This window comes from Acinonyx jubatus, chromosome E4 (assembly GCF_027475565.1).
Source record: "Acinonyx jubatus isolate Ajub_Pintada_27869175 chromosome E4, VMU_Ajub_asm_v1.0, whole genome shotgun sequence".
Taxonomy (NCBI): Eukaryota; Metazoa; Chordata; class Mammalia; order Carnivora; family Felidae; genus Acinonyx; species Acinonyx jubatus.
The window spans coordinates 65,637,301-65,647,834 of NC_069395.1; the positions used below are offsets into that span (position 1 = coordinate 65,637,301).

At 58.0% G+C, this 10,534-nt stretch overlaps 1 protein-coding gene across 14 annotated transcripts in view; it reads left to right on the plus strand.

Annotated features, from left to right (window-relative positions):
• CDC42BPA (CDC42 binding protein kinase alpha) overlaps positions 1–7,774 on the plus strand; it is a 316,248-nt gene extending 308,474 nt beyond the window's left edge. For all 14 annotated transcript variants that reach the window (XM_053208855.1, XM_053208843.1, XM_053208849.1 and 11 more), the window contains 3 exons: positions 2,164–2,281; positions 6,374–6,531; positions 7,017–7,774. In XM_053208855.1, coding sequence (XP_053064830.1) covers positions 2,164–2,281; positions 6,374–6,531; positions 7,017–7,148 — 408 coding nt within the window. In that variant the 3' untranslated portion in view covers positions 7,149–7,774. The remainder of the gene's footprint in view (positions 1–2,163; positions 2,282–6,373; positions 6,532–7,016) is intronic.
• Positions 7,775–10,534: the final 2,760 nt, after the last annotated feature.

Sequence of the window (10,534 nt, forward strand, 5' to 3'; positions counted from 1 at the left end):
AAAGAAGGTGATCTTACTAGGCTTTCAGATGCTGATACACCTTTAATTCCAACCAGGATCCAAGATACGACAGCTAAATCAAAGAAAAAAACACAAAGTGTGCAGCATCTATCTGGAAGGAGTGCGGCCCCTGCTGGCGGCCCCTTGGATCCGGCCCCTTGGATGCCGCCTGGCATCTCTGTAGCCGGTGGCCCTTAGCGCAGCTTTTCCATACCTTCCATCAAGAAATACACGCTTAAAAAAAAAAAAGAAAGAAAGAAATACATGCTTGTGCTAACTTCACAGTAACGTTTTCTCAAGTTAATTTTACAAATACGACATTCGGGTTCTGTCATGCAAACCCTTGTCCCACAGTGCCCTCTGACTCAGAGAAACAGTCACATCCATTTTTTATTTGCATAGAAAACCGTAGGGTGACAAGTTTCTTTTTGTGCTTTTGTTTGCATTGTACACTCTAAATTATAATGTTTGAAATGTCACTGTCACTAAGCTATAATGTCATGTAAATATCTTATTTGACAAACTAGAAGATGAACTGTGATTAAAAAACATCAGCCTTAGGTTGCTTGTCAGCAGTCCGCAGGGAGTGGATTCCAGAAGAATGTTGCACAAACTGACCGGCCAAGAATTTTTCGTACGAAAGATGACAGAAACGTTGTTTAGGTCAGTCCTCCGCAAGTAGAAACACTGTTGTTGGTGAAAGTCTTCCCTAATCCAAAGAGTATTTGCACATGAAAAAAGACCAGTAGCTTAGGTCTCTGTCCTAGAATGAAAGTGAACTTGAAATGACTGAACCATAAACTTTTTTTGTGGGATTGTATTTTTTTTCTCACAAAACGTGTCTTCCGTGTGTCAGTCTTTTGTGACTTCAACATTCGGTGTGACTGCACAACTGGTATGTTTTTCCAGGCTTGATTTTTGCCACTTATTCCAGGCTAGGCCTGTTCTGTAGGAAAGGACGGCCCCAAGGTATCTTGAGGTTTCTAGCAGAAGCAGTAAACACGTAAAGGTTGAAACTGATTCTCCCACCTCTTGGTCCTTCCTTCGCTGCCTCGTGTGCACGTCACTGGCGTCTAGAGGTTTGCTTCTGTGTGTGCGAATGTTAAAACGCTGGCCCTGCTTCCGCTGGGTTTTATTTTCTTAGAGACAAAAAGGTAAAGCGTTTGCTTCGAACAGATAACACACTAAGAATTAAATGGACTTTGCAGATTGGGTACGCGAACCAAAATGGCGGCGGTTGAGTCTGGGGCCAGCCAGCCAACCGACTTCCAGTGTGTGTGGCTCTGTGACTCGAAGCTCCTCACGCCACATCAGCGTGTTGCCCGATTGCTGAGACTTGCGCCCGGCGTTAGTGGTTTTGACGTTAACCTTTCCTCAGGTGTCAGCCCCGACACCTCTCCAGTTCTCAAACGTCCGGGTCCCTTGAGGCGGCCAAGGGCTCTCGGTGCTCGGCCGAGTTCAGATGGCCCGCCCCTCACGCCTCCTCTCTGGCCGCGTATGACTTTTCAGAGCACCCGTTGGCCCACTTTAATACCTGGGACACCAAAATCATTCCATAAGTTGATGGAGAATCTTGTAAACCGGTGTCCCCGAGTCAGAGCACTTCACCCCGGCTGCAGTGGTTTCAGGCGTGCTGTCCGTGACTCCTGGCCCCGCTCTGTCAGCACGCCAGGGTGTGGGGATGTGCACGTGCCCGTCCCCTACCACGCGGGAAAGCACTCCCTTGCGAAAAACCTACCCTTGAGTGACCTGGCTCCACGTGGGCTCGCTCCATTCAGCTAGTGCAGTCTCGCCAATCAAAGTCGCCGACGTAGCAAAACCTCCGTCTCGGGCGTCTGCAAATGTCCATATAATTCTGCACCGCACTGTCACTTCTAACCATGTAACTTCTACTTACTGTTCTCACAACAAAAAGAATTCTTATTTGCCGATAACCGTTTCCATAAGTACAAGGACGAGCACTTACCCTCGATTGGGGGGAGGTCGGCTTCCGTTAGGGGTTAGTACTCCTGTGGGCAGGAGGGATCGTAGAATCGGGTCCTTGTTCTGTGTCACCCCAGGTCAAGATCATTTATTTGTTACAGTTAGAGTGAAAATTAGACGTCTCCGCAGAAAACCACTTTCTCTCCAGCTGAAGAATTTTTCTTTCTGTTTCGTTTTCAGAACCCTCGGCCTCAGGAGAGTCGGACCGTGTTCAGTGGCTCGGTCAGTATTCCGTCTATCACCAAATCCCGCCCTGAACCCGGTCGCTCCATGAGCGCCAGCAGCGGCCTGTCAGCAAGTAAGTGCTGCCCGGGAAGCCCCGGGGCCCCCCCTGCTCTTCCCTCTCCCACGGTGCACGCACCCCTGCCTCAGGCCTGCTGGGTGGGTCTCGTTAGCACAGGGGCACCTGTTGGGAGAATGATCATGGGGTCCTTTGTGAGCCCACAGTGCATCCGGGAGACAGGCAGACACATAATAGTACCAGTTGTGGTGACAGGTGCTCCGAAGGAAGTGAACAGGACCCCCCTCAGAGAGTGACGAGGGGGAGCCCAAGGTCACGGGCCTTCCCTAGGGGTGGGGCCGCATCTGAGTCCTGTTTGACTGAGAGAAGGCCAGGGTGGCCACCTGTTGGCGGTCGGGGAGTGACCCAAAAACTAAAGCACAGGAGGTAGGCAAGGTCAGATCAGGGACTTGCGGAGCAAGCTAGGACGTTGTTGTCTTATTAGAAACCAAGGACCTTTACCTAGTTTACATTCTTAAGAAGATCCGTCCACCTGCCAGAGGGAGCAGGCAGGGCCACAGGCAGGGGTGCAGGCATGATCCTGGGGGGCTCTCGGCGCTGCCTGGGGCTCACGGGGGAGAGGAGGAGACCGTTCGGGGACTTAGTTGTGGGAGGTGAGGGGGGAGAGCCACAGGGGTGCCCGGGTTCCAGAGGGGCTGGCAACACATTAGAAAGGAGACCTGGGTCTGTCTCAAAGAGCAGCATCACAGAAGCAGGCCGACGCTCGTCATGCATCCGGCGAACGGCGCGGGGGCACCGTCCTCTGTGACCTGCTTCCAGGTGGCACTGTCTTCATCGTCAGCCTCTCTCTGCCCTGAGCTGCCATGTGTCCTTCCCGGCGCTTCCGCGGGAACCCAGGGTTCGGTGGGGGTCGGGGCGGCATGTCAGGTGTAGGGGTGCTGAGCGCCACCTCCTTGGAAACGTGCACGGTGCACAGAGGCGCCGTGTGACCGCCTGTGACCATGACATGTCCCACCGAATTCTCGGGGACCTTCGGTAGTTCCTGGGTCACAAGTGGTCTGCTTGTCTGTCACTTTCTCCGAAGTAGCACGGGTGGCTGGCGTGGTGGAGGGTGGAGGGGAGGCGGATCGCACTGGGTTCGGCTTCACTTGGGACACGTGTCTGTGGCCTCACGTGCTGGAACGGTAGCTACATGGGTGGAAGTCGCCGCGGCGGGCAGAAGGTCCCCTCGTTCTCCAGCTCCCGCCGTGGGTGGCTGCGGCCTTGGGGCCCTGACCGTGCGAGGATTGAAGCAAGGATCGTGGGTTTTCTCCTTTCCGAGGGCCCGGTGCGGGGCCCCTGGGCAGCAGCGGCCCCCTGAGTGGCCAGAGGCCCATGTCCCTCACCACGCGGGCCTGTGTCCTCACCCAGAGCAGGTGGCCACAGAGGCAGACGGAGGCGTCAGCCTTTCTATAACCTCCTCTCCGAGGGGACTCACCGGCCCTGGTCCCCGTGCAGCACTCAGAACCAGCTGGGGGGGGAGGGGACCCTCGGGTGGGGCTTTCCCCCCTTTGTCCCTGTGGCCTGAGACACTCACGGGCCCATGTGTGGCCCTGACCACAGTGAAAACTCCGGCCAGGTGGAAGGGTGACGACCACGTTACTGTCTTGTTACCAATGGAGGTGAGGCAGTGAATTTCCCTGATAAGCAGCTGTGAATTACCAAGATTTGACATGCAAACGGCGTCACAACGTTGGTATTTTAGTCCGTGATCCTTCTCCAGACCCTGGGAACCAGAAGTTGTTTCTCCTTCCAGAATCCAGATTCTTTTCAGCACGTTTACATTTTAGAAAGGAATCGATGGTACGACGTGTTACATTCCCAGCAAGATCGGGGCGGCACCCACAAATAGATCAGCATTTATACCGCCAGATTCGTGGCTGGTCACACCGGAAATACGTGGATAAACGTAGTCGTGTAAAATGAGCTCTGTCGTCAGCTCCGATCAGGTTCGCCACCCTGTGTGTTTCCATTGGCCTTAGGAGACCGTCGCTCCCGGGCTCCTGTGGAATGGGCAGCTAGAGATGGCACCTGTGAGGCGGAGATGCCAGGAGCCCGGCTGGCCGCCGCCTCAGGGGCGCTGCAGGAGGGGCCTCTGTCCCCGCCGACAGCGTGCACGGGGCACCAGTCGGGCGTGGCCTCCTTGAGGTCCTTGTCCAGGAAGCCCCCGGGGGCATCTGCCGTGTCGAGTGCCTCTCACTGGCTTTAAGAAGAGTCCAGCTCATGGGAGAAGTTTCCAGAAGGGCAGGCAGCCAAGAGAGAAATGAGAAGTCATGGAGGACCACGCTGTCCGTCTCCACAGCCAGCCAGACTCAGGGTGGCTTCACGACACAGAGGTGTCAACCACCGTGGCTCCACCCCAGCCCCCCGCAGAAAGAAGGCCTGTCGGCGACCGGGTCATTGGGGAGCCTCGACTCTCCTGAGGTCACCCGAGACAGACACTTCACTCCCCCACCCCCCGGGCATGTGGTCTCAGCCAGCCGGGACCCCGGTCCTCGGACTGTCCCCGGGCCCCTTTTGCTGGTCAACCCAAACAGCCCTGCTTGAATGTTCTCAGATGGGAGTGGCTGAGTGTAACGTTTCCTTGAAAAGCACTTTCCCAAAGTGTGTTCTTCAAAATAGTGTAAGTCACTGAGGGGGCATCGGTTGCTTCCGCTCCCTAACCGATCGCTAGAACGGAAGGAAGGAGCCAGGTAGACAGGGGTGTGGGCCCCCCTGTGCCTGCGCCCATTTGCACCGCGTCTCCGCGCCCTGAGCGCTCGCTCGTTCCCACAAAAATCCTCTGAGGTAGAAGTTATTATTTGCAAATGAAAACCGAGACTCAGAAAGTTAAAGTAACTCTTTGAGGTCACACAACTTTTTTATATCGAGAGAGAGAGAGAGAGAGAGAGAGACAGAGAGGGAGAGAGAGAGGGAGGGAGGGAGGATGGGCGCACAAGCAGGGGGAGGGACAGAGAGGGAGAGAATCTTAAGCAGACCTCACACTCAGTGCAGAGCCCGAGTTGGGACTCGATCCTACGACCCTGGCATCGTGACCTGAGCCAAAATCAAGAGTCAGACGCTCAACCGACTGAGCCCCCAGGCGCTCCAAGGTCACACAGTTAATAAGCAGAGCAACAGAAGCTTCTGGCACTTTGGATCTTCTTTTCAGAATAACAACACTTCGGAAAAGTAACATGCCATGCACTTCCTGTGGCCCTGGGGCAGGCGTGGGGCCCCAGTGAGGTGACCGAAGGGCCCAGGAGAGCCACGTCCAAAAAAGTAAGGCGTGCATCCCCGGTCTCCGGAGAAACAGTGACGATCGGTGCGTGTCTTGTGGGAGCCGCCACTGCACACGTCCGGACGCAGGCGCCTGTCCCCAGGGCGGAAGGACGAGCCTGTGGTTCCCAGCCGGCGTGTGTCCCGGAACCCTCACGAGAGGCTTCGCCCGCTGCTGTATCTGGTGTGCGGTGGGGCCCAGGTGCCGGCATCTTCAGCCCCAGGACGTGTCGCTCCGTGCGTGCTCAGCAGTAGTAGCCCTTGCCGGAGGTCGTCACCGGGGCCGCGAGGACGGGCATCAGCAGGCAGGTTCCTGTTCTGCCACCGAGGACTCCTGGGTTTGGTGGCCGTGAGGTACACGTGCTTGACGCGGCCGTCTCTGACCCTGTTCCCAAAATCTTCGTGTGAAAAACTAAACTGGGATTTGTTACACCAACAACAGTGCGGAAACCTCAGCACGGTCGTCTTGGACCAGCGGACATGTTTCTGCGCCAAAACTAAAGAATAATGAGAAGTGCTGAGAACTTTAGGTACGAACAACACCCCCGTCTTTCCAGGGGGATCATCCTTTCCCGCCTCCTGGAGGCGCCTCAGCTCTAAGACCACAGGAGAGCGAGATTTTAGAGACACTCCCTTCCTTCTCGTGTCCAGGCTTTTCTCCCCGGGGAAGAGAATGCTTCTCCTGTGTTCCTTTGCTTTTATGCCGATTCCCCAGCAGTGAGGTGACAGGTGCAGAGGCGTGGCCTTGACCACCACCCCCTCACCAGGTGGCCCCAGGGCAGGGGTGGCCTGTGTCTCCCCAGTCGGCACACTTGTCCATAAATGAAGTTTCACCCGAGTGATGTCTTGTAGGGTCATCCGCACAGAACGGCAGTGCGCTAAAGAGAGAATTCTCTGGAGGGAGCTACAATGCCAAGTGGCCGCCCATGCCCTCCCCGTCGGAGGGCTCCCTGTCTTCTGGAGGCATGGACCAGGGAAGCGACGCCCCGGTCAGGGACTTTGATGGAGAGGTGAGTGCGGGGCGTAGCAGCTGGTGGCAATCCTGGGTCCGAGAGACCCGGGCACTTGGGGCACCTGGGCGGCTCAGTGGGTTAAGCCTCCAGCACGTGATCTCAGCTCGGGTCTTGACCTCCAGGTGGCGAGTTCAAGCCCCGCACCGGGCCCCACGCTGGGCTTAAAGCCTGTTTTTAAAAAAAATAATGACTTGAGAGGGACCCCGGACGGGAGTGGGGCGGGGCCAAGCCAGGCCAGTCCCCGGGGCCACAAACTGCAGTTTTGCTGGGACGTCCTGCTAGCTTTGGCACGAGAAAGGCCGCAGAGAGGACTGGTCGCAGAGAGGTCCTGTGCCCGTGATACGGCTCTTGAGAAGGGGCTTCGTCACTGACGGAGACCAGGCCCACCAGGTTCCTTGCGCGGGGTGGCCGCGGGGTGGCCGTGGGGAGCCAAAGCCCCCCCGGTGCCGTCGCTTCTCACCGCCGTCTTCTCGGGCCTCCAGGACTCGGATTCTCCGAGGCATTCCACAGCCTCCAACAGCTCCAACCTGAGCAGCCCGCCCAGCCCCGCGTCGCCCCGCAAGACCAAGAGCCTCTCCCTGGAGAGCACGGACCGCGGGAGCTGGGACCCGTGAGTGGCCTCGGCGCTCAGAGTGGACGCCGGAGCGGCCTCTCCTCTCACAGCCCCTCCGCGGCCCGATCTCCGCTTCCCCGCCCCCGCTCCCCAGCCCCTGCCCGGGAGGCCCGGGCCGGGCAGCAGGAGCAGGGTGGGGGTTCTGGAACGCGGACGATGCACCTGCAGCCCCCCTCGCCCCCCTCGCCCCCACTCAGCCCACACCTCCACGCCCCCTCGCCCCGACAGCAACAACCATAAAGGCAGACTTCCACTGAGCAGCTTCGATGAATATCGATTCCATTTCGTACACTTAGAGTTGCTTTCCATAATAGTTGCCCCCCCCCAAAGGTAGCTTGAGTAGACGGATCCCACGGACGGCGCGGTGAGAACTTCAGGCGGACTGGTGTCCTCGGGGAGTCGCACCCTCCTGAGCGGCCGCCCGGCGCGCCCACAGCGGATGTCGACCCGATCGCCGCCAGTAAATCCGTACTCACTAAAGCAGTGCATATTTTACTACATTACAGAGTTTAAATACGTACACAAATGTAGAGGTTAAATACTGAATGTACATAGTAAAAAGAAGCTTCTTGTATTCAACAAAAGATGGATACGTATATAAGAGAGAGATCATTTAATTTAAAGAAATGTGTTGTTTCTTGTCTGTTTTCCAGCTCAGTACTTTAGAGGGTAGGAAGGCCTTGAGTGTAGACGCTCACAGGCTTGAGGAGTCAGAGCACCCCCCTCCCAACCCCGGCCGGCTCTCACACCGGCCGGGGCCGCAGTCCCACGGGGGCTTCAGGAAAACCTTCCGGAACTTGGTCTCGCCGCTCTGGGCTGCGGCCCGGGCACAGACCTAACCCCGGAAGGTCCTTCAGCAGCAGCGTCGAAAGGCTAATCTCCTTCCAAGAGCTGTCCTTTTCCGGCAGCAGGATTCCAGCCACGCTTGTCCTTTTTTACTGTGTTTGGTATCTTCTGCAGATGAGTGTAGAAATGCCGTCTTGTCACGTCCTGAGCCCTTCCGTTGAGAGGACGCGAGGAATGTCACGGCTTCTGAGGGTCCCTAACAAGGTTCAGAGAAGTGCTTTTCTCCTGGGCTACCCCAGTTCCCGCGCTACCCCCTGGGCGGAGGGGGGCTCGCGCTCCGCAGAGAAGCCCCAGGAAGGGTGTCGTTACCAAATAAAAAACCTCAGATGCAAGGACTTGAACAGCCTTAACCAAATATTCTTCCCCACACCGGGCGGGAGACGGAAACGCGCGGCCCCGGCGCGGGCAGGACGCCGGGGAGCCGCCACCTGGCCCGGCCCGCGTCCCTCCCTGCGCGGCTCAGGCTCCGGTTCCGCCCAGGTGAGCACCGTTCCGGCCACCGCGAGCCAGTGAAACGCACACCCAGCACAGCCCTGCTTCTTGAGACGTAGTTCGCCAGTTAAGCACATGTGAGCGGAGGGAGAGAGAAATAAAAATATCTCCTGGAAGTAAAGAGAGTGGGTCTCAAAATGTCACTTTTTATCTTAAATTCCTCTGGGAGCTAGAAACGCGATTTGTCCTCTCCCCAGACTTCAGCCAACAGGGAACCTGCGTGGCGGTGTGTGAGCACCGTCTCCGCAGGGCGCACCCCTCTGGACGGAGCCGGGACCGTTTCCAGGTCGATGCTACCCGGAGAGGGCACCGGGAGGTTCCGGAGGGAAGGAGGTTCCCAGTGGCGAAGCTCCCCCCCCTAGGGGGGGGGAATGTGTTGCAGAAGGGTCGCGGTAGAGGATGTACAAATGACGGGTTTGGTAGTCAAGCGGTCGGCAGGGTGCTTGCGTGGGCAGGGGGGCTGCGGGCAGGCCTCGCGTACTGCGCGGTCCTAAGCTCCTAGATCTTTCTGCTTCGGGGAAAGAGTGGTCGTGTGAAGTGTTCCCGGCTGTCCAGATGTCGAGGATCAGACCTTGAGTTTGCTTCCTGCCCTAGACCGGGTGGCGCTGTGAACCCAGCACTTGGGGGAGAGGAGGCCAGCCGCCTCCCCTCCTCCCCTCCTCCCGGCCCTCCCTTTCCCCTGGCCCTTCCCCTCCCCGCGCGCCGCACCCCCACGCTGAGCCTTTAGCTTATAGGTCTGACAACCACGTGTGAATTTTTGTTGCCTGTAGGTGCTTATTTTTTAAAGGATGCTTTCAGGATCAAAGTACCCCCCCTGCCCGAAGCCTGGACCCCACTGCAGTGAGTCATGGCGGGCAGACAGAGCAGAGCGCCCCCTACGGCTTGGCCCGCAGCCCGGCTCTCAGGGAACTGCACCCCAGCACTTTTTGTTTCCTCCACAGCAGGCTTACAGAGCGGTCCCCGGTGTGACAGATTCTGACAGCAGGGCTTTGCGGGAACAGCACCCAGGGTGATGGGGGGCGGGGGGGTCCCCGAGATAACGATCCTTCCACTGGGCTTACCCCACTCGTAAGGACAGAGCCGTGGCCAGTTGCCGTCGGAAGCTTCTCGGCATGACCTGGAAAGACCGGGGCGGGTCCCAGGGCAAACGACACGTGCTGTTCATTCGAAGGGATCTGCAGCAGAGACCGCGGCAGCGGCATCGCTGTCCGAAGGCATTTGTCGTCCCGCGGGACCTTTTAAGAACCGGTAGGGCGGCCGGAGCTCGTTTCGCAGTAGGAAGGAGGGGTCGGAGAGGCGCTCGCGGCTGGTCTCTCCGCGTTGGTATTCGGTGCTAGGTCTGTCTGGCCCACCCGTTGTCTACCCTTGACTTCTCACGAATTTCATTGTGCGTGCTTTGGGTATATAAAATTATATGCGTACATGGCTGTTTCTTTTTGCCAAATACAAAAGCCTTCCTCTTCGTCACCTGATCACGGAAGATTCCCACAGCCCTACGTACGTGGGCGATGCGTGCTCGGTCCCGGGAGCAGTTTGAAGGGCAGGAGCCCGGGCCGGAAGGGCCTGTCCGTTCAGTTTCCCACGCAGCCCTCGTACTCAGGCTTCTGGGGAGAATCCGAAATTCCTGTTTGCGGTGACAGTCTGTCACTCCCTGGCTGGCGCTCGGCCCCACTCGGCCTCCGTGTGGCTAGAGTCACATCTGTGTCGTGAGTGCCACGTGCACTTCGGCGAGAGACCGGTTGCTTTCACGAGGACTCTCAGGTATCACTCAAGGGCCAGAGCAGGCGCGGGCCGGCGTCCCGAACACCCGCCCCCGGGCACAGCAGGGCCGTTCTGGTCACAGACACCGTGGCCCCCTGGCCGGGTGGGGCCCTGGAAACTCCCCACCCGTGTCTGGGCGGAGGGGCACGCTCAGCGGCCACACAGGGAACAGGCCGGGCGCCTCCGCCCCCAGTGGCCCTGGCCGGGCCCCTGACCCAGCAGGCAAGCTGCATGGCGGTTCATCAAGCTCCCCCTGAAGCCCCTTCCCTTGTTGGGGCTCGAACGATC